This window comes from Lampris incognitus, chromosome 17, assembly GCF_029633865.1.
Source record: "Lampris incognitus isolate fLamInc1 chromosome 17, fLamInc1.hap2, whole genome shotgun sequence".
Classification (NCBI taxonomy): domain Eukaryota; kingdom Metazoa; phylum Chordata; class Actinopteri; order Lampriformes; family Lampridae; genus Lampris; species Lampris incognitus.
The window spans coordinates 13,555,932-13,579,062 of NC_079227.1; the positions used below are offsets into that span (position 1 = coordinate 13,555,932).

At 43.8% G+C, this 23,131-nt stretch overlaps 5 protein-coding genes across 5 annotated transcripts; all 5 read right to left on the reverse strand.

Moving 5' to 3' along the window:
* Positions 1-347: 347 nt before the first annotated feature.
* LOC130127020 (H-2 class II histocompatibility antigen, A-R alpha chain-like) lies at positions 348-5,587 on the reverse strand. Its single transcript, XM_056296567.1, has 4 exons — positions 5,433-5,587; positions 3,918-4,172; positions 2,794-3,072; positions 348-1,099 (listed from the first exon to the last, which is right to left on the reverse strand). Exons 1-4 carry the CDS (start codon positions 5,524-5,526, stop codon positions 978-980), a joined length of 750 nt encoding a protein of 249 aa, XP_056152542.1. The 5' UTR covers positions 5,527-5,587; the 3' UTR covers positions 348-977.
* Positions 5,588-8,156: 2,569 nt separating this feature from the next.
* On the reverse strand, positions 8,157-8,774 carry LOC130127041 (histone H3). Its single transcript, XM_056296587.1, has one exon. The coding sequence runs from the start codon at positions 8,766-8,768 to the stop codon at positions 8,358-8,360; it is 411 nt and encodes a 136-aa protein (XP_056152562.1). The 5' UTR covers positions 8,769-8,774; the 3' UTR covers positions 8,157-8,357.
* Positions 8,775-9,733: 959 nt separating this feature from the next.
* LOC130127031 (histone H2B 1/2) lies at positions 9,734-10,573 on the reverse strand. The gene has a single exon (XM_056296577.1). It carries the CDS (start codon positions 10,558-10,560, stop codon positions 10,186-10,188), a length of 375 nt encoding a protein of 124 aa, XP_056152552.1. The 5' UTR covers positions 10,561-10,573; the 3' UTR covers positions 9,734-10,185.
* Positions 10,574-16,019: 5,446 nt separating this feature from the next.
* Positions 16,020-16,446, reverse strand: LOC130127038 (histone H4). Its single transcript, XM_056296584.1, has one exon. The coding sequence runs from the start codon at positions 16,388-16,390 to the stop codon at positions 16,079-16,081; it is 312 nt and encodes a 103-aa protein (XP_056152559.1). The 5' UTR covers positions 16,391-16,446; the 3' UTR covers positions 16,020-16,078.
* Positions 16,447-22,441: 5,995 nt separating this feature from the next.
* On the reverse strand, positions 22,442-22,848 carry LOC130127028 (histone H2A-like). The gene has a single exon (XM_056296574.1). It carries the CDS (start codon positions 22,826-22,828, stop codon positions 22,442-22,444), a length of 387 nt encoding a protein of 128 aa, XP_056152549.1. The 5' UTR covers positions 22,829-22,848.
* Between the last annotated feature and the right edge of the window lie 283 nt (positions 22,849-23,131).

Consider the following 23,131-nt stretch of genomic DNA (forward strand, 5'->3'; position numbering starts at 1 on the left):
AATTTACAGGACTTAAAGAATCTGCTGCTAACGTCTTGGTGCCAGATACCAGAGGACACTTTCAGAGGTTTGTGGAGTCCATGCCTCGATGGGTCAGAACTGTTTTGGTGGCACGAGAGGGACCTACACCATATTAGGCAAATGTCTCAGCTGATCGGTGTATGTTTAATTTTGTGTTAGACTATAATCTATTTAAATTCGGCTGGTTTACAATTATCTGTTGATAAGTTGTTTAGTGGATGGTCCCAAGAAGGCCCAAATGAAGTTTAATGTGAATCAAATAAAGGAGGCAAAGGAGGAGTAGCAGAGGCAGAAAAACTTCATAATGTTAGGAAATCCAACATGGCTGAAGTTGAAAGTGATGCATTGTTAGGACTAGCATTTTCTAAAGAATCTACAGACGAAATAATGTCCTCTATACAACAAACTATTTAATCAGTGCAGTTTCTTTCTTGTTTGAGGAAGACAAGAAGTACAACATTCCAGCATCTACCACATTTAACACACATTAAAACTTGAAACTCATGACAATAGTGATTAACAGAATTTTTTGATGAAATACCGACAATCCAGCTCTCCTTCTATGCTCCTACGGGGAAAAGAAGCATGGGTGCCTTGAGTAAACTGTCTTGTAACACACAGGAATTTAATTGATAAAGATATGAAATCCCTACTAGCTTCACTGGTGCTGTTCCACAGCTGACCTTTGGAGGTCCATCATCATAATCATCATCATGCTCAAACTATCAATGCTTCTTTGATATTGATTATTCCAACTTCTTTTAAGTAAACACAACAGTGTATTTTTTGTTTGTAAATGTCTACAGTAATATCCACTTTCTACCCAGATGCTTGCTGGCCAAGTGAGTCAGAACTGCGGACCCTGTAGGCAGACCCACAGGGAGAGGGAGCCAATAGAGACACATTGTGTAGACAAAAACACATCTGTCTTCCATCTCAGCAGAAGAAAGCTGGTATCAATAGAGATGTAGTGCTTTCATGAACAGGACGATTCCAATGATGAGACTGAATGAGCCCAGAATCAGACCAACACCACACAGCACCATTGGACCAGACCGCATACCCCTTCCTTCCATCACTGGGGGACAAGAAAACAAGGGTGAGATTAAAAGCCTAGAATTTATAAACAATAATAATAATAATAATAATAATAATAATAATAATAAAAAGAGTCCAATGACACCAGTCATCATCCAGCATGGGGGACAATACAATACTATATGTGTCATTACTGGACACATATCTAATTCAAGGCGAAATTATTTTACAGATGCAGGTAACATTTACCTGGATGAACACTTTCTGCTGGAACCTGGGACCTTAATCTCTGTCATTTGGCTATAGTTTAATTTCAGTGCTGAGTTATGAGTTTGTTACAGCCATTCAAACCATAACTTGTCCTTCATCATGGTTCTTCATGGTTTTGACCTTTGACCTTTGAAACACCATGCATTAGCTTAAGGCCTTACTGAATATAATTTAGTCCTTTGCATGTTTTATGGACACACTCATTGGGTTTTAAAAGGGATTGCTAAAACCAGACCCCAGTGAATACTGATAATGATGGTAATAGTGAGCTCTGTGGGGCCCCTGAGCAGATACCGAAGGTAAAATTCACAGATTTTCAACCTTATCTCTATCTGTGACAGGGATAGCAAGTGAAAAATAGCTGCTGGGCATCCGGGTAGCATCGCAGTCTATTCTGTTGCCTACTAACACGGAGATCGCCGGTTCGAATCTCTGTGTTACCTCTGGCTTGGCCAGGCATCCCTACAGACACGACTGCGGGTGGGAAGCCGGATGTGGGTATGTGTACTGGTCGCTGCACTAGCGCCTCCTCTGGTCGGTCGGGGTGCCTGTTTGGGGGGGAGGGGTAACTGGGGGGAATAGCATGATCCTCCCATGCACTACGTCCCCCTGGTGAAACTGCTCACTGTCAGGTGAAAAGAAGCGGCTGGTGACTCCACATGTATCGGAGGAGGCATGTGGTAGTCTGCAGCCCTCCCTGGATCGGCAGAGGGGGTGAAGTAACGACCGGGAAGGCTCAGAAGAGTGGGGTAATTGGCCAAGTACAATTGGAGAGAAAAATGGGGGAAAAAATAAAGGAAAAAAAAAAGAAAAAGAAAAACATATGCCGTTGTTCCCAATTGTTTCTGCATCTCTGGGGTGGCAGTGAAAAATAGTTTTTTGTGATGTATTGTGATGTCAATTAGTGGCTGGGAAAACTCTAGCCTAGCAGGGATTCTAATACTCTAATAATTTACTTTAAACAAACTGTTAAAAAAAAAACCAAAAAAAAAAAAACCATCCTTATTCGTTTGTGCTAAGCTAATTTTCCAATGGTGAAAATTACGTCCGACAACACTGGCACAGAGGATTCAACAACAACAATGATGGATTAAAAGAAATTATCTGAAAAAAAAAAGTAAACACACAGATTAGCAAATAAAATCCACATTTTTCCAGTTACAATGGGCAAACACATGCATGAAGGTGGTTTGGAAGGAGGGGATACAGCAGGGAAGGAGGAAGGGAGGACTGGATGCTTGTGGCGGGGGGGGGGCATGTCAAAAATGCTTGCCTTTCCAAAGTTATCAACAGCAGCTTTAATTCTGTCTCGTGTGTATTTATAATCTCTATCATGTATTTCTACTCATATCTAATGTGCATCTAATTTGTCTAATGTGCATCTAATGTGTAGGTAATAGTAACTATTATTGTGGTTCATCCCATGAACCCCTTGTGTAGAGCAAAGGGTTGTTCTGGTCTCACCCCAGATTGTGGCTGCTGTCTGGTGCAAAGCCGTGTGGTCCACCTTGCAGCCATATTCCACGCCAGTGTGAGGGCGAAATGCCAAGCTGGCCAGCCTAGTGAACGTCCCATCGCTCTCAAGCCAGAGGTTGCCGAGACCCACGCCGTCTGTGATGGTGATGCCATCTCTGGTCCACGTGATGTTGAGGGGAGGGGGGTAGAAACCCCTGATGTAGCAGAGGAGGGTGTTGTCTACTCCCGGTTTCACCTCATCCTTGGGGTAGACGACGACCTGCGGGGCTTTTAGAACACGAGAAGGTTAAGAGGTTACTGCGGCGCTGTAGGGGAACACAGTCTGCTGTAGGAGCAAATTGAATGTGATGTGAAAACATTGTAGTGCTCAACTTAAAGAGTTTTTCTAGACAGACGGACAGACAAACATACAGACAGACAGACAGTCAATTTCTTGCACAATAGTGGATACAATATGATACATAATACTAAATTTTGCAACAAAATCTCAAGAAGAGATCAGTAGTTTTGTGGTTAGACAGACAGGTAACAACCCAGGTTTTTCGCTCTATAGATATCCATCCATCCATTATCTGAACTGCTTATCCTTAGGGTCATGTGGATGCTGAAGCGTATCCCAGCAGTAATTGGGCGGCAGGTGGGGAGACACCCTGGACAGGCTGCCAGACCATCACAGGGCCGACACACACACAGACCAGACACATTTACAACCAGGGATGATTTAGTAAGGCCAATTCACCTGACCTGCATGTCTTTGGACTGTGGGAGGAAACCGGAGCACAACGAGGAACATCATGCAGACACAGGGAGAAACATGCAAACTCCACACAGAAGACGAGCCGGGACGACCCCCAAGGTTTGGACTACCCCGGGGCTCGAACCCAGGACCTTCTTGCTGTGAGGTGACCACGCTAACAACTGCACCACTGTGCCACCCATAAATAACACTAAATAACACTAACTCTATTGGACAGATCATTAGTATTCCCATAAGAAAAGTAAATGACATCCCACACATTAAAAGATCTTGTATCACATCCAAACACCTTGATTTAAACAACAACAAAAGCCACAACATGGAAGAAATGATCCATAATCCATTTTATCCTAACCTTTGGCTCTAGGAGGGCTCTTGTCCCCCTCCAGAGCTTTGGGCAGGTAATGTCTGCAGATTCTGTCCTTGCTGATTTGGGCTGTGGGATAAAATTCGGGCCAGAAACTTGTTTCGTAGCCCATCATGGGCGCTGTCCACACCGCCTCTTCCTTCTCAAAGTCTGCATAGAGCAGCTGTTCACGATCCCAGAGCACCTCAACCTCAGCATCACCGGACTCAGAACAAAAGTAGAGAAGAGAACCTTCATGAAGAGCTGGAGCAGAGAAGAGGAGAGGGGAGGGGGGGATATACATGTCTCACATTTTCAGTTTTCTTAAACGTATGATAATATGTCATACCTGTGGATGGTGTGAATTTTATATATATATAGCACAAGCCATACCAGAAAAGACCCAAGATGCAGGCTGTCCAGAGATGCCCCTGAGATAGTCCAGCACTTCTTGCTGTGAGGCGACTGCGCTAACCACTGCACCACCATGCCGCCCCTAAAGGGCAGAGCCTCTAAATGTATCCTGTGCCAAACTCAAAAAATTTTTTTTTTTCTTATTCCTTCAGCTTTTTTTTTAATTCCTCTAATGTTTTATTCCTTATTTTTTTCTTATAAGAAGATATTGCTATAATTTTCCCTCTTAAGACAGCCTTCAGAGTATCCCACAGAGTGGGAGATAAAACATCTCCATTATCATTGAATTCTAAATAAAGACTAGTTTCTTTTTTAATTTGTTCCTTAAAACAGGGACCATTGAGTAGACTTTGACTTTAGTTTCCATGTAGTATTCTTTGGTCGCAGGTCAAAATCAACAGAGAAATATATAGGTGCATGGCCACTTAAATCTATTGTCCCAATTCCACAGGTGTTTATTTTGTCTTTATCTTTTTCAAATGTTATGAAATAGTCTATTCTTGTTTATTTATACAGAATGGGGGGGGCAGAATAGTAAGCGTAATCCCTTCTGTTAGGGGGGGGGGACTCTCAATTTATCAGTTAGACCACCCTCAAAGTGTATTAACCTCCAAGCCATTAGACCCAGACCGCGCCTTCACTACTGATATGGCACATTTAAGCTGTTCATTATGGCCACTGTTACAGACAGTAGCTACCATCCCGTTTTTGCACATTTTACTATTTACAACACCGCTGCTTAAGTCAACTTACAATTGTGCAGACATTCTCTACAGTAGCACACGGTTCAACAAAGTACATCAAAAGTCTGTACTGTTTTTGTACATGTATCCCGTTCTTGAGTTTTGATTTCTCCAAGTACTTTTATTTCCTACTTGTATGTGAGCCAGTAAAACAAGCGTTTAATTACGAAAATAAGTGTACATTTGGTTTTCACATATGACAAACTTCAAAGTCTATACACACACGTACAACATTTCAGATTATTTCCATCATCGCATTCATCGCCAGGCTTTTAACAAGACCGTGTGCTCATAAGAGTGACGACAGACTTCTCTGGAAATGCCGGTAAGAGTGTCGTCGTAGCGTCGGGCTATTCTCACGACCTACCTGCGGTTGCGGAGACGACGTACACCACGGCTAGTACTGTCACTGTGTTCGTCACCATTTTTCGAGTGTTAAAATACAAAGAGCCCACGCGCATAAATCAAAGCGCACACAATCACGCGCGGACGACAAAACCGAAGTGAACTTCCTGTGACGCAGGCGGGTTTCGTTGTTGATCGCGTTTACCGCACACTCCGTATCGTTTCACTGTCAGTTTCCGGGTTTACCAGAGACTTGTTTGTTTTACTGGATTAAACCGCACAGGTTTAACACTTCAGATACCAACGAGGCTGAACTTGGTATGAACACGTTAAACATGTTGAAAGTAAAAAAAAAAAAAGAAATAAAAAAATAAAAAAGCAGGACATATTTTCGTTCCACTTGTACAGAAACATGTTTATTATTTATAACCAAACACCGATGACTGATTTGGTTATGATTGATCATGTTTTCAGCCGCAGTTTTCATGCTGGAATTGAGTTGACAGATGAATAGACACCATTTTGAGATGACAGGCTAGCATGAATACCTGATAGAGAGCCCATTAAACTTGAAAAACGCATGATTGCGTTCTTTCTCTCTCTCTCTCTCTCTCTCTCTCTCTCTCTCTCTCTCTCTCTCTCTCTCTCTCTCTCTCTCTCTCTCTCTCTCACACACACACACACACACACACACACACACAGGGGTCATTTTTCTATAGAGGACTGCACCGTTGTTATTTATTCCTTATATGTCCAGCACATATACAATGTTTAATAGGCTCTATTTTATTCCATTGTCTCCAACTCTCGTGTTCGTGCTATGGACAACAACATTTGGTGCCCGCACACAGGTGCGGACGGTTCCGTCACTAATCGACGTCCACAGGAGCAGAGTGTTTTCAATGTTGGTTCCGCGGTAAAGCACACCTATCCAGGTCATTTGGTGAGTTCGATCCACCATACTAAAGAGTGACTGTCACTCTGCCACACACTAATTACTGTAATAATAAACCGTAGACACAGACCCCGTAATCTCCCTGTAGCATACAGGGAGCTAAACGGTTTATTGCCAGTTCGGACTTAAATCACCAGTCCCCCATAAAGCCACGCACCTCAGACAATAAAACAAGGCTTTATCAAACGTCAGGTCGCTAAGTAATAAGTAATTTTTAGTTAATGATCTTTCAAGTACCTATAACCTGGACTTCACCCTACTGACCGAGATCTTGCTGGATAGGAATGGCGCAATCGCGCTCATTGCGACTGCGCCACCTGGCTTCAAATTCATTCTTATCACCAGATCTGAATAGCTGCTGTCTTCTCGGATTCCTACAGCTGCGAGGAAATACCCCGCGGGGAACTCACGTCTATTGAATACCTTGCTTTTACTATACATCGTAATGCTACATTCAATTAATTAATGTCTGTCGTCCACCAAAATCTAAACATGGCTTTCTTGATGAATTTTCAGAGCTCCTGTCTATGGTTTCCACTGAGTGGGATTGTTTCGTCATCTTAGGTGGTGATTTTAATGTTCATGTTGACAATCATGAACAGACCCCGATGATAGAAACCCAGTTCGCTTATTTGAGGCATTTGCTCTCACTCAGCATGTTTCTGGACCCACCCACAATAAGGACATACTCTGGACTTAGTCATATCAAAAGGACTTAATATTACTGTACCCTGTGTCGTGGATGTTGCCATTTCAGATCACTGTTGTATATTTTTTGACGTGTCTGTTTTTCCCCCTGTATAACAGAAGAGCACTCGGATAATCAAAAAACGTTTCATTGACAATAATACAATTGAAATCTTTAAGAAAGTTGTAAATGAGTTATCCCCGTTCATGGCATCACAAACCGAGGATCTTGTGAACAACTTCAACTCAAAAATACGAAATATCTTTGACAACATTGCACCTGTTAAAACTAAAAACATAGAAAAACAAAAAGCCTGTTAGGCAGCTTAAGAGAGTGTCACCAGGCCGAACTCCACTGTTACAAGGATAGACTGAATAAGTACAGCATAAAAATTAAACAGGTCAGACAGTATTTTTTTCTCTAAAATCATTAATAAAAATATTAACAATTGCAAAGTGCTTTTTTTGTCTATTCATCGATTTATTAATCCCCAATCTCCAAACCCATCAGAGATGCTGTCCACTGAAAAATGTCAGCAATTCACTACATTCTCCAACAACAAAATTATTGCCATTAGACAGAATGGGCTGCAAAGAAAGGATATGATTCGGCTTGCGCCATACTAAATACTACTAATATTGTCCGTTTCTTTTTTATTATTATTATCTTTTTAACCCAGCCACTGAGGATGCACAAGCCATTGCATTCTTGGTTCCGGTCCCAAGCCCGGATAAATGGGGAGGGGGTGCGTCAAGGAAAGGCATCCGGCGTAAAAACTCTGCCAAATCAAATATGCGGGTCATAAGTCAGATTTCCATATACCGGATCGGTCGAGGCCCGGGTTACCAACGACCACCACCGGTACTGTTGGCCAGTAGGGTGTCGTAGGAAACTATGCTACTATTGGGCGAAGGAGAAGGGAAAGGATAGGAGTGTGGAAGTGAAACGGAAAAGCCAAAGTAGTTTATGGATGTGGTGAGAGGTCATGCAGGTGGCTGGTGTGAGGGGAAAATGCAAAGGACAGGAAGTGATGGAAACGGATGATCCGCTGTGGCGACCCCTAACGGGAGCAGCCGAAAGTAATTGTCAGCTACACTATTTGGCATTTTCTTTCAAAGCCTCTCAGCTATTCATGGTTTAGACATGTTAAAAAAAAAAGTGAAACCCCCATGATTTATCAACGTGACCCTGGTAGGTATTGTGCACGCCGATAGATTTCATTGCATCTAACAGGGTAATCACTTTTCTCATGAGACACTGAGGTGGCTCTTAAAAGAGCCGTTTTGGGGTCTTCTCACATGGGCTTAAGCGCGCTCTCCGCGGATGCGGCGGGCCAGCTGGATGTCTTTGGGCATGATGGTGACTCTCTTGGCGTGGATGGCGCACAGGTTGGTGTCCTCGAACAGACCGACCAGGTAAGCCTCGCTGGCCTCCTGGAGAGCCATGACGGCGGAGCTCTGGAAGCGCAGGTCGGTCTTGAAATCCTGGGCGATCTCTCTCACCAGGCGCTGGAAGGGCAGCTTGCGGATGAGCAGCTCAGTAGACTTCTGGTAGCGACGGATCTCCCTCAGAGCGACGGTCCCGGGCCTGTAGCGGTGAGGCTTCTTCACACCGCCGGTCGCCGGAGCGCTTTTACGGGCAGCCTTGGTTGCGAGCTGCTTCCTGGGGGCTTTTCCACCAGTGGATTTACGAGCGGTCTGCTTGGTTCTGGCCATCGTTGCGTAAACTACTCGTCTAAGTCAGAAGAAGAAAATGTGGAAGGATTTCTTCGCGCTGAATTTATTCCCCGCTTTGTGACGTATACTGCGTGCTGATTGGTCGCCATCCTGGTCGCTGATTACGTATCCGTTTAGGATTGGGGAGAGTGACTTTCCGCCAAAATGAACTGCCCCTCCTCAGCGTCACACGACCCTTCGAAATCCAGGATATAAAATACAATAAGAAATATGTCTTAATACTCAAGATATGTTATCTGTCAATACTGCCATATTGGCTGCCTCAAATGAATTAGGCACAGTACGTTGCAATCCAAATGAGACCCCCTCATTCTATACCCTCCCGAGTTTAGAGGATTTATTGATAAGGTGATTAATTAATGTATTGTTTTATTAGTTACGATTTAGTAACGTTTACCTAATGGGACCAGTTCATATTCTGAATGCAGCATGAGAAGGGTCAGTAATACCATCCTTCCATTCAACCATTATCCAAACTGCTTATCATTGCTCATGGTCGCGGGGGATGCTGGAGCCTATCCCAGCATTCATTGGGGCGGTAGACGGGGAGAGACCCCGGACAGGCCGCCAGGCCATCACACACATCACACATTCACAGCTAGGGACAATTTAGTATGGCCAGTTCACCTGACCTACATGTCTGTGGGAGGAAACCGGGTCACTAACACATAAAACTTATGAATATGTGGAGGGAGGAATATTTCCTCACCCGATCATCACTTTCTTGCGTTTTGGACGTAAAACATGGGTTGCATGTAGCTTTCGGGTAGTCGATTGAGAGTAAATGAACCATGTTGTGCAGCCAATTCCGTGCTAGTGATGGTTTTGCACATCACATGCGGAAGAGAACATTAATTAGAATTCCGTATTCAAAGCCGAGCCAGGTGGCTGTAGGTGCAATGCTCCTAAACGCCCAGTGTGGGGAAGCCTGGCCTGAGGAGCTAAAATCAGAAGGCAGACTCAACACCGTTCCCAGATAATAAAATGGTTTATTTATAGGTTATAACTACATGTAAAATGACAATGAGCAAAGCAAACGAACAAATTGACTGACCAAAATTCAACTCATAATTCATCTTTACTAAATACTCAACTGAGCTTGTACTAACAAATGAACGAACATCTCGCGCACATACTTTGACGTTCTACAGCCAATTAACTTCAAAGCCATTGCTTTTATACTGTCTTGGAGTTGATCAGCAGCACCTGGGTTTCAGTGGCACCAAAGAAAAAGCCAACGTTGGAAAGTGATTTAAGGTTGACGAGGCAGTGTTCTCACACCCAGATTCACAATGACTTAAATACAGCGACAATATAGAGATGCAGAAAACCACTTTCTTATCTTGTGGGTGGCCCTTAAAAGGGCCTTTGAGTTTGTTTGGACGCAGAGCACGGTCTACTTGGAGCTGGTGTACTTGGTGACGGCCTTGGTGCCCTCAGACACGGCGTGCTTGGCCAGCTCACCGGGGAGCAGCAGGCGGACGGCGGTCTGGATCTCCCTGGAGGTGATGGTGGAGCGTTTGTTGTAATGAGCCAGACGAGAAGCCTCGCCAGCGATACGCTCAAAGATGTCGTTCACAAAAGAATTCATGATGCCCATCGCCTTAGATGAAATACCAGTGTCGGGATGGACCTGCTTCAGGACCTTGTAGACGTAGATAGCATAGCTCTCCTTCCTAGTCTTTCGCCGTTTCTTGCCACCTTTTCCCGCGGTCTTCGTCACGGCTTTCTTAGAGCCCTTCTTGGGCGCGGCCTTGGCTGGATCGGGCATATCAACTAAATCGCAGCTAACAGAACATACTATAGAATGGCGCGGTTGCTCAAATATTTATAGTCACTTTATGCAAATATTCCTGAGCGAATCCCTCTCTGGGATTGGTTGACAATTCGTGCTTTGTGCATGCGCCATATTTGATGACGTAACTAGAGGCGCATTTGAAGCTTAGGGGCGCGGGCCTACGTGTTCGCCGGCGTTGTCTTTACCGGCTTCAAATTCAAGTTCTTACCGTACTGTCATAAAAAAACAACAAATTTTACTTAAGCATTCCTTCCCAATTCTACTTTAATCCTAATTTTATAGTGATTTTATTTTCACACCCTCAAGTTGGGTGTGAGATGGAAGAGTAAGGAGAATGCTGGAGTGAGTTGGCTGGAGGGGTGGAGAGTGTGCCCAAGGGGGGGGGGTGATTGGAGCGGACTTCAGTGGGCATGTTGGTGAAGTAAACAGGTGATGAGGAAGTGATTGGCAGGTATGGTGTCAAGGAGAGAAATGTGGATGGACAGATGGTGGTAGAATTTGCGAAAAAGATGGAAATGGCTGTGGTGAATACATATTTCAAGAAGAGGGAGGAACACAGGGTGACGTATAAGAGTGGAGGAAAGTGCACACAGGTGGACTATATCTTATGTAGAAGAAGATTTGAAAGGGATTGGAGACTGCAAGTTGGTGACCGGGGAAAACGTAGCTAGGCAGCATCGGATGGTGGTCTGTAGGATGACTTTGGAGACCAAGAATGGGAAGAGAGTGAATGCAGAGCCAAGGATCAAATGGTGGAAGTTGAAGAAGGAAGACTGTTATGTGGAGTTCAGGGAGGAGTTAAAACAAGCACTGGGTGGTAGCGAAGAGTTACCAGATGGCTGGGCAACCACTGCAGAAAAAGTGAGGGAGACAGCCAGGAAGGTACTTGGTGTGTCATCAGGACAGAGGAAGGAAGACAAGGAGACTTGGTGGTGGAACAAGGAAGTACAGCATAGTATACAGGGGAAGATGTTAGCAAAGAAGAAGTGGGATATTTGGAGAGATGAAGAAAGTACACAGGAGTATTGTTTATTGTTTATTTAGTTCCCATTAGCTGTTACCCAAGGCAACAGCTACTCTTCCTTGGGTCCACATTAAAAACATCCATGTATGCACATGCTTTCACATGCATGTATACATAGATAAATACAATTGCATCCCTAAATTCAATTCATTCCCCATCCATCCCACCCACCTCAATTAAACCAGCATTATTAGAGAAGCCAAACACATACCCCCCCACACAGACACACACATACACACACACACCCTTACAGTAGCATCTATTACAGACTACTCCTACCAACTGCTTTGAGCTACATATTTCAGAATAAAAATATAAAAAGCTATGTACTATACATTATGTATGCTTCCACCCAAAAAAAAATAACCTCTTAAGTTGCTTTTTAAAACGTTTTTTACTTGTTGCTTGAGTAATAACATATGGCAACCTATTCCACTGTGAAATGGCCCTATACATAGCAGTCCTTTTCATTGCATTTGTTCTGGGTTGAGGAATTGTAACGACCCCTGCTAACTTGTCTTGTTCCATGTTCATGTCTGTCCTGGGAAAAAGTTATGCTTGAGTACAGGCAGTAGAGTTGTTTTGACACAGCTATATTCCTGAATAACGTTAGAAGACTGCATGTTAATCTGTCTTCTACTTTCAACCAGGCAAGATCATGGTGCATTTGGTCTATACCTTTTCTCATTGAACACCTGACTGCAAGATGTCCTGCTCTATTCTGCACTATCTGAAGCTTGTTTAGCTCCTGTTTTGTTGCACTTGACCAGATTAATGGGCAGTAGTCCAGGTGTGACAAAACCAAGGTTTGTATAACCTGTAAGATGGTAGTTGAAGTAATGAAAGAGAAGTATCTTCTTATCATAGATTCAGCATAAAGCGAAGAGAGAGGTGGCAAAGGAAAAGTCATATGGTGAGCTGTATGAGAGGTTAGACACTAAGGAAGGAGAAAATGACGTGTACTGACTGGCTAGACAGAGGGACCGAGCTGGGATGGGTGTGCAGCAGGTAAGGGCGATCAAGGATAGAGATGGAAATGTGCTGAAAAGTGAGGATAGTGTGTTGAGAAGGTGGAAGGAGTATTTTGAGGGGCTGATGAAGGAAGAAATTGAGAGAGGGAGAAGGTTGAATGATGTGGGGATAGTGAATCAGGAAGTGCGGTGGATTAGCAAGGAGGAAGTGAGGGCAGCTATGACAAGGATGAAGAGTGGAAAAGCAGTTGGTCCTGATGACATACCTGTGGAGGCATGGAGTTGTTTAGGAGAGATGGCAGTGGAGTTTTTAACTAGACTGTTTAACACAATCTTAGAAAGTGAGATGATGCTTGAGGAGTGAAGAAGAAGTATACTGGTACCAATTTTCAAGAATAAGGGTGATGTGCAGAACTGTAGCAACTACAGAGGTATAAAGTTGATCAGCCACAGCATGAAGATTTGGGAAAGAGTAATAGAAGCGAGGTTAAGAGGAGAGGGGATGATCAGCGAGGAGCAGTATGGTTTCATATCATGAAAGGGCACTACAGATGCAATGCTTGTTTTGAGATGTTGAGAGAAGTATAGAGAAGGCCAGAAGGAGTTACATTGTGTCTTTGTGTATTTAGAGAAAGCATATGACAGGATGCCGAGAGAGGAGGTGTGATATAGTATGAGGAAGAGAAGTATGTAGGGGTGGTGCAGGATATGTATGAGGAAAGTATGACAATGGTGAGGTGTGCGGTTGGAATGATAGATGGGTTAAAGGTGGAGATGGGATTACATCAAGGATCAGCTCTGAGCCCTTTCCTGTTTGCAATGGTGATGGACAGGTTGATGCTCGAGATCAGGCAGGAGTCTCCGTGGACTATGCCGTTTGCAGATGACATTGTGATCTGTAGCGAGAGTAGGCTGCAGGTGGAGGAGAGCCTGGAGAAGTGGAGGTATGCACTGGAGAGAAGAGGAATGAAAGTCAGTAGGAGCAAGATGGAATATCTATGTGTGAATGAGAGGGAGGACAGTGGAATGGTGAGGATGCAAGGAGTAGAGGTGACGAAGGCACATGGGTTTACATACATGAGGTCAACTGTACAAAGTAACAGGGAGTGCAGAAGAGAGGTGAGGAAGAGAGTGCAGGCAGGGTGGAGTGGGTGGAGAAGAGTGTCAGGAGTGATTTGTGACAGAAGGGTACCAGCATGAGTTAAAGGGAAGCTTTACAAAATGGTTGTGAGACCAGCTATGTTATATGGTTCAGAGACAGTGGCACTGATGAAAAGACAGGAGGCAGAGCTGGAGGTGGCAGAGTTGAAGATGTTAAGATTTTAATTGGGCGTGACAAAGAAGTGCAGGATTAGGAATGAGTATATTAAAGGGATAGTTCAGGTTGGATGGTTAGGAGACAAAGCAAGAGAGGCAAGATTGAGATGGCTTGGACATGTGTGGAGGAGAGATGCTGGGTATATTGGGAGAAGGATGCTGAATATGGAGCTGCCAAGGAAGATGAAAAGTGGAAGGCCAAAGAGGAGGTTTATTGATTGGATGAAAGAGGACATGCAGGTGGCTGGTGTGACAGAGGAAGACGCAGAGGACAGAAAGAAATGCAAATGGATGATCTGCTATGGCGACCCCTATCGTGAGCAGTCGAAAGTAGTAGTAGTTTATAGTAATTTGATTTATCTATTGTTGGCCTCACTGCCCGCCCATATTATGCACAGCCCTTTACTTCATCTCAATAAGGGACCCCTTTCAGGAACTGCGGTCAGGAATACGCCTCTGCAGCCACGAGGCCAACAAAGTATTTATTTATTGTATGAAGTTGTGGGGAAGTTGGATACGTTAACACTGAGCTACTATGCTTTGCCTATTTGTGTGGCAATAGATGGGGTTTATTTCCCAAGACATATAAGGGCACATGTGGTGACCATTATTTAATTTCACTCTAGCATTAAATGAGTAGCAAGACAAATATGTCTTACAGTATTGTCAAACTTTTTAATAAAGTGTGTGCCTTGATTGTAGAGCCCACTCGCTTTATACCTTGCTGCCCAAACATGCTTATTGTCACGGTCTCAATAGTATGTTCCCAGATCCGGAAAAGTGATTCAGTTCATCTGGACACAACATTTATTAAGAGAGAAACGTTTCATCACTCATCTAAGTGACCTATTCAGTCTCAACTGACTGCAGGTATCCCCACCCTTATAAACAATACAGTGGCATAACGACCGAAAACAACAACCCGTTTCATATGCAAGTTGCCGTGAGCATAACCAGTTTCAATGACCATTACCCCCCCCCCCGTTCCGGGGGACGGTCGTTCCCTCTGCACATAGATGGCCTCTTTGACTCCCTATTCAAACCAGCGTTCCTCCCTATCAAGGATGTGCACGTCCTCATCCTTGCAGTCAGTTGAGACTGAAGAGGTCACTTACATGAGTGATGAAACGTTTCTCTCTCAATAAACGTTGTGTCCAGATCAAAGAAAGTTAAATCAGTTCATCCGGATACAACATTTATTGACAGATACGTTTCATCGTTGTAAAAAGTTGTGTCAAGATGATTCAACTTTGATTTTCTTAGCTGGATTATTGAGCATGCATAAAGACGACATGTACCCAGAATTTCTCCTTAATCCTGGTTGGAAGAAGTAGCTCATTTTTATTGCGGGACTGTCATCTTAATAGATAACAGAAAGCCGGGGACGCCATGTTTTGATGCATGCTCAATAATCGAATCGAAACTCCATGAAGTCCGACGTCATTGATACGTTATCTTTAGTTGTATTAGCGGTTTATTCTGAAATCTCACCGACCATAGATCAGTCACATTCATCACCTTCCTTGACAAATACAAAATAAAATAAACTGTTGTACCCCTTTGCTCTTAATACAACCCTGTTACGATCATGTGCTTACAGTACAATTTAGTAATAATACTGAAAGGCTGTAATTCAAAAACGAAACTAACGTAATTATTAAATATTAAACTAATAATGTTAAATCTGCTCAAATATAGATATTTGCTCACTAAAATATTTTCCCTTGAAGAATATGTGCACAAAACGGCAAGTATTTCTAGTCAAATGGACATACAACGTAGTGCACGGGGAGCAGGGAAATCGGTTGGTAAACACGCGGGATTCAATGTGTCCCGCAACAATAACCGTCCCCAGAACAGCTCCTAGCCTTTTAGTTCCGCGCCAACATTTACAATTAGAGAACCGAGAACTAGGTTCGTTGAGTTACACACATTTGCACACTAAACTTTTCCCGCCAATATTAATAAACCTATATTAACGTATGTGCCACTATTAGCCTTAGTTCAAAAAGTAAATTCCAGACGTATTTTCAATCTAACGCAGAACCAATACACCTAACATGCAAGAGATTATTCAAAAACGTAATGCACGTTTGCAATATATCAATTAGAATGCATCTTTGGGAATTTTGGGTGGCTCTTAAAAGAGCCGTTGGGTTTAGTAGTTTTGTCGTCGAATTTATCCACCGAAGCCGTACAGGGTGCGACCCTGTCTCTTCAAGGCATAAACCACGTCCATGGCGGTGACGGTCTTCCTCTTGGCGTGCTCGGTGTAGGTGACGGCATCACGGATCACGTTCTCCAGGAAGACTTTCAGGACTCCGCGGGTCTCCTCGTAGATCAGACCGGAGATACGCTTCACTCCGCCACGGCGAGCCAGGCGGCGGATGGCGGGCTTGGTGATGCCCTGGATGTTATCGCGAAGCACTTTACGGTGGCGCTTGGCGCCTCCTTTTCCGAGTCCTTTGCCTCCCTTGCCCCGTCCACTCATGGCTACACAATACCTCAAGTTTGCAACCTACAGAATGTGCTTCACTACCCCGGAGACGTTTATAAATAACCAGTTTGAGGACCTAAGTGAAGCAGATTATGGACATAGTGGCGGGTCTTTATAGCCCCACCTCATATGCATAATGAGCTCTGCAACCTTATGAATGAATGAGTGACTGATGAATGAATGATTTATTTCGAACGCGTAAACAAGCAGGGTATAATAGTCCATTGCCAGTAATCTGAAGTGATCAACAAATCTACACATCAAACTCAGCGAACAAATCTTCATATAATAATAAATAATAATAAACTTATATAGCGCTTTTCTAACACTCAAAGTCGCATATACATCATATTATTTGTTACATGTTCGAAAAGGAGTAGGAGGAATAGGAGGAAGTATACACTTGTTTTTTTCCCCTACCCCCTCTCACATACTCTTAAGTTAATTCAGCTACTATATATTGCAAAAAGGAAACGAAACGAGACCAGTTTTGAACAATTTGGACGATAATGGGGTGCAGAGTGACGTCATTCCTTTGGCACAATGCTGTTTTATATCTAAAATACTAAAAGCAGGCTCATTTTCTCCTCTCCGTCGTCCCCAATGGGCGGATAAAAGATGTTCTGTTATTCGGTGTTCTTATAACTATATATGGGGATTTGTGACGTGCCATTCTGTAAATTGTGTACACACATCCATTGCGCGTTGTCCGTCTTGGTAGAGAGAGCCCTCCTCTTTTGCTCTCCCTGAGGTTTCTTCCTATTTTTTCTCCATGTAAAGTCTTTTTTTTCGGGGGGGGGGTTGTTTCTTATCCGATGCGAGGGTATAAGGACAGTATGTTGTGTTGCTGTAAAGCCACCTGAGACAAATATTGGTCTGTACAAATAAAATTGACTTGACATTACGCACGGCGAAATGGCAAACATTGCTTGTGGTGAGGTGGATATGTCTGTGCTTGCGGTACCGTATGGACCCAGTGTGGCGAAGGCCATATCATGACGCTTCGCCTTTAACCCAGTAGCAATAGCTTTAGACGGCAAAGTCTCTAACGTAACTCTAGTTTCTATGAGTATAGGGGCAGCCCCCTAACATCTGGGCTCCACTGGCTCCGTTATAGCTGAAGAAGAAAGCTTTTGGGAGCTGATTGTTGTTGTTGTTGTTGTTGTTGTTGTTGTTGTTGTTGTTGTTGTTGTTGTTGTTCTTGTTCTTGTTCTTCTTCTTCTTCTTCTTCTTCTTCTTCTTCTTCTTCTTCTTCTTCTTCTTCTTCTTCTTCTTCTTCTTCTTCGCCCCCCACTCGGTTTACTGGCGGATCACAAACAATTTTAAGGTGCATACCGCCACCTACTGTACAACAGTTTGTAACATCATGTCATTTTACCCCATTAAGGTCTACCCTTCAACCATGTGTCACTTAAGAAAGGAAATAATGCCTTCCTGGTGATTTTAATCCCCTCTCCCTCTCCGTCTGTTCCCAGTATCCCCATCAGATTCCACTCTTGTCCCGCCTCTCGGACTTTATCCTGTAACCTTTCTCGTTCCACTTCATACATGTTACAATGTAATATTACATGTTCAGCGTTTTCTTTAACTCCACATTTCTCACACTTACCACTGTCCCCCTTTCCCCCCATTACGAACAAAGTGCCATTTAATCCTGTGTGATCCAGCCTTACTCTTGTTATTATGATTTCCTCCCTACTGTTCCTTTCCTTATACTTTTTTTGTTATGACAGGTTTTTGTATTTTGTAATACCCCCTTCCTTTCTAGTCTTCCTCCCACCTTTTCTGCCATATCTCCATTCCTTCCCTCTTAATCACTGCTTTTCCTTCTCCTTTTCCAAGTGGAACTGATACTGTTTTTTCTTTTTGCGATGCCAGTTTTGCTCGTTCATCTGTACACTCATTCCCTTTCGGTCCCTCATGTGCTGGTACCCAACAGAACTGTACAGCTATACCACCTCTGTGTAATCTAAGCAAATTATGGTAAATTTCAATGATTAAATCTTCTCTGACAGTTTTTGTTGACTGCATACTTTCCAAGACTGCTATTGAATCTGAACATATCACCACCCTATCAGGTCTGACCTCTTCAACCCACTGTAACCCAATAATGACTGCCACTATTTCTGCTGTATATACCGATAACTGGTCAGATATTCTAGTATTATTATTATTATTATTGTTATTCTCTTGGAACCGTCTGTGTAGATTTTGAGATAACTGTGATAACTATTACTCAGGTACACACTTGTTTTAACTCCCACTTCATTCATTTGCTATTCTCTTTTCTTGCCCAGAATACTCATGTCTATCTTTACTTCTGGGAACAACCAAGGGGGTACGCTACTAAATGGAGTGGATCTGGTGAACTCTAAGGCCTCCATTCCATATGTCCTCGCTCTTTCATCTTTTTTGAAATCCACTCTGAAAATTACTCAGTAACCCTCTTTGTTCCAATACATGTGATAGCCTACAAACTATTATATTCTCCATCATTTACATAAGTGAGATGTAAACGCTATGGGCCTGTAGTTACCAGGATTAGCAGGGTCCTCCCCTGGCTTGATGAATGGTAATATGACTGCCCTTTTCCATCAACTCGGCAGCATTGCCTCCCTCTAGATTTTATTAAAACTTCTCAGCACTAACTTCAGTGTTTCCACTGGCAGCTGCCAGAACATGGCATAACATAAATGGTCTTGTCCTGGGGCTGTATATCCAGTATCTTGTAAGGCAATTTTAAGTTTTGACTTTGTAAAGTCTACATCCAGAGTTGACATCCCATCCTCTCTCTTCTCCCTCACATTCTCATTCTCTCTGAGTACACATTCTTTCTGCTGTCTATGGAAATCGTCAAGGTGCTCACCATTATGTACTGCAGCAAATACCCTACCACCATTTTGATGGTTTGTTCTGTCATGTCTTATAGACCTGAACCCTGGGATCACAAAATCTTACTGAGGCTGTAACATCTGGAGCTACTTCTAATTCATATAAATACTTTTTAAAATTCTTGCCCATTGGCTATTAGGCTTCTCACATTCCATTGTAGTATGTGGACTAGCATAACTATAATCTCAACCCACAACATGTATATTTTCTCCAACTAATGCTTCTGTCAACAATGCATGCATCTGGTCTGCTTTTACATCTTTCAAAACAAGGAATCTTTTTGCTGCCTCCACAATGTTCCTGATTCTATCACTTTTCTTTTTCATCTGTGATGCAATATTGATGGTGTGGCAGATGAAGGCCACAAAGTTCACTTTGTTCACCACTAGTGTTTCCTTGTTAACTTTACATTTATGATCACAAACATGTTGTATAGTTATTGAGGCTTGGGTTTGGGCCTGGTTTTCATGTGTGTTACTGTCAAGTTGTACTGCATTTCTTTGAGCCATTCCACTAACATTCCTGTTGTTTGTTCCTACCCCCTAACTTTCTTTAGTGCTTCTGAAACTTTGTCCATTATCTTTATTTTCTGGACTTCTCCGGCTTCTCTCTGCACTACGCAGCCTCCATACGCAGCACTGTGCTCTCTTCTGTAATTACAACATTTAACCTTGGCATCCTTTTCACATTTTCCATACTCCTGTTGGCCTCCACAAGGCGCACACCTTAGCTTTCCTTTACACTGCTGTGCTGTGTGCCCCATTCTTTGGCATGCATAACACCTGAGTGGTTTGGGAATGTATTCCCTCGCACTGTAGTTCATATATCCCATTTGCACTGACTTAGGCAGGGTTTTCTCAAACTGAAGTACAACTGAGAGGGTTTCCTTCAGTGAGCCATCCCTTTTACTTTTAAGCCTTGTAGCGTCAATTACCTTTCCGCCTAGTAGCTCCTTTTTAACATCTTCCATAGACATACTTACTGGGACTCCTGAGATAATTCCTCTCAACTTTGCTATTGCTCCAGGGATATGAGCCTTCGTCCTTTCCCCTTTTAGTGACGACATTCGTGGTATATTTTCTTGCTGTTGTTTGCTAGATGCATGTACCAACACTCGTTTGTTATCCATAAACCTGGCGTATTTGATTCTACCGATCTCTTCCTCGATCGCTCTGGTAAGACCCCAACGAGACAGTTGGTCTCAAGTTGTTGCATCTCATGTCGATTGAATGGGTTGACTAGAAACCCTACACTTCGTCTCCATGTAGGAGTAATTAAACGCCCCCCCCCCCAACAGCTTAAATCAGAAATAGGAAAACTGAAACGTGTAGTGTCAAAAACAGTTGCGGGATTTTGCTGCTGGATAAATAACTAGGCAGTTGTGTACTTGGAAATGGAATCAACACTGTCAACGAAAGCAACAGTAATAGCCCTCCAGATTACAAGGGGTTAAATCAGGACGTTTTGGTTTAAATAATTGTAATTTGCTAGCTCCCTATTCCTGTTAATTGTATCTTTATAGCCTTGATAAGACAGCCCGTTATAGCTTTTCATTAAGAATCTATAAAAAAAGATTACATCTGCTATATTGTTAAATGTGACCTATTAAAACATCTTAATACTTAATACAAAATCTGTACTTCTATTAGAAATGTCACACTGTCATGTTTGGAGAACATCAGAGGGGCCCAGGTCAAATTATGCCAGGAATGGCACAACATGCTAATTTTGAAATTGCTCTACATTGTTTCCAGGTTCGAGTTGACCCGTATAACCATATATACAAAGAGATGACGGGCCAAGCGTGTTTCGACAAAAATCTTTTACTTAACATCACTAAATGACAGACATTTCACAGGTCAGTTCATATCAAGATTTCGTTATAGATCACGATGGGAAGGTCTGTTAGAAAAAGAAATATTCATGTATCATAGAAGATAGATAGATAGATGACTCTTCGCTGGGGATTTCTTGGCTGCTACGGCTTTTTTGACCCGCCTCTTCGGACTCTTGGCCGCTTTCTTGAGGCTCTTGGCTTTCTTTGTCCCCGCCGCCGGCTTCTTCGGCTTCTTGGGGGACGTGGCTGCGGGCTTGGGTGCTGCTTTCTTGGGCTTCCTGGTTGCAGCGGGTTTCTTGGCCGCTTTCTTCGGACTCTTGGGCGCTTTCTTGGGGCTCTTCGCTTTGTTTGCCTCCGCCGGCTTCTTCAGCTTCTTGGGGGACTTCCTGGCTGCGGGCTTGGGTGGTGCTTTCTTGGCTGCAGCTGGGTTCTTGGACGCGGCTGCGTACGGGGCGGCTACGCAACCCCATACGTAGCAGGGTGCGATGCACTGTATGTTGTGACACATTCTTCCTGCAACCATCATTGAAATTTTCTGTGACTTGTGCCACAGTAGATCGTCTATCAGTTCGGACTAGTCGGGATAGCCTTCGTTGCCCTCGTGCATCGATGAGCCTTGGGCGCCCCACACCCTGTCGCCGGTTTGTGGTTTGCCCCTCCTCAGACCATTGTCGGTAGGTACTCACCACTGCTGACCGGGAGCAGCCCACAAGTCTCGCCGTTTCAGAGATGCTCTGACCCAGTCGTCTGGCCATAACAATTTGGCCTTTGTCAAAGTCGCTCAGGTCTTTACTCCTGCCCATTTTTCCTGCATCCAACACGTTGACTACGAGTACCGATTGTTCGTTTATCGTCTAATCTACACGGGCCTTGACATGTCCCATTGTTTGGCGATGACCGACGTTATTCGATTCACCTGAGTGGTCATAATGTTTTGGCTCATCAGCGTGTGCGTTGCAATAGACAGAGATCAGTTTATGTATCCGGTCTGAGGACCTAAGTGAAGCAGTGCACAAAGCGGCGGTTACGTAATCCCCCCCTCCCCAACACACACGCTCCTTGAATCCATATGAATGTCACGAGCCCTCTGGAAAGACTTGCTAAATATATTTTTGCCTTTTTTTATGAATCAAATCCTAAATACATAAACGGAACTCTTGACACGTATTTGGATGTCAGCCCCACCCCCGTTCCCTCTGCATAGCCGAGAAACACTACTTAACCACCCCGACCACTTGATAGGAATGTTCAGTTTTAGACGGACGTGGTTGGCTCTTATAAGAGCCGTTGGGTTTGCAGAGACGGGGATTTCATTTCTACTTGTTCTTGGAAGACTTGTCGGTCTTCTTGGGGAGCAGGACAGCCTGAATGTTGGGCAGCACGCCACCCTGAGCGATGGTCACTCCCCCCAGCAGTTTGTTGAGCTCCTCGTCATTGCGGACGGCCAGCTGAAGGTGGCGGGGGATGATACGGGTCTTCTTGTTGTCCCTGGCTGCGTTTCCGGCCAACTCCAGAATCTCTGCGGTCAGATACTCCAGCACGGCCGCCAGATACACCGGTGCGCCGGCACCCACACGTTCTGCGTAGTTGCCTTTACGCAGGAGCCTGTGGACACGTCCGACAGGGAACTGCAAACCAGCCCGGGACGACCGGGTCTTAGACTTAGCCCTGGCTTTACCGCCCTGCTTTCCTCTTCCAGACATGTTCGTTAACGCAAGCGATATGCAGCAAGCGAATAGGCGGAGACTAAGTAGAAAGCTTTATACATTTGCGAACGCATTGATTGGTTGATGTGGACCTGTGTTTCATAAACCAATCCGGAGTGTTGACGTCCGCCCATAGTTTTGTTTGGCGGTTACTTGAAATTTGAATTCAGAAAATAATAATCCGCCAGTTTTCCTTTGTGTCCATTCTTGGCTAAAATAGAGCTGGTGACGTTTTGACATCACTCATCTAAGTGAAACGTATCTGTCAAGAAACGTTGTATCCAGATGAGCTGATTCGAC

Bases quoted from the DNA above. Each gene is read 5' to 3' on its own strand.
- LOC130127020 (XM_056296567.1), bottom strand. From the start codon at position 5,526: ATGCGCGTGGGCTCTTTGTATTTTAACACTCGAAAAATGGTGACGAAC. The intron at 4,173-5,432 runs GTAGGTCGTGAG...TCTCTGCTCCAG, and splicing joins CGTCGTCTCCGCAACCGCAG to CTCTTCATGAAGGTTCTCTT. The intron at 3,073-3,917 runs GTTAGGATAAAA...GTGTTCTAAAAG, and splicing joins GAGCCCTCCTAGAGCCAAAG to CCCCGCAGGTCGTCGTCTAC.
- LOC130127041 (XM_056296587.1), bottom strand. From the start codon at position 8,768: ATGGCCAGAACCAAGCAGACCGCTCGTAAATCCACTGGTGGAAAAGCC.
- LOC130127031 (XM_056296577.1), bottom strand. From the start codon at position 10,560: ATGCCCGATCCAGCCAAGGCCGCGCCCAAGAAGGGCTCTAAGAAAGCC.
- LOC130127038 (XM_056296584.1), bottom strand. From the start codon at position 16,390: ATGAGTGGACGGGGCAAGGGAGGCAAAGGACTCGGAAAAGGAGGCGCC.
- LOC130127028 (XM_056296574.1), bottom strand. From the start codon at position 22,828: ATGTCTGGAAGAGGAAAGCAGGGCGGTAAAGCCAGGGCTAAGTCTAAG.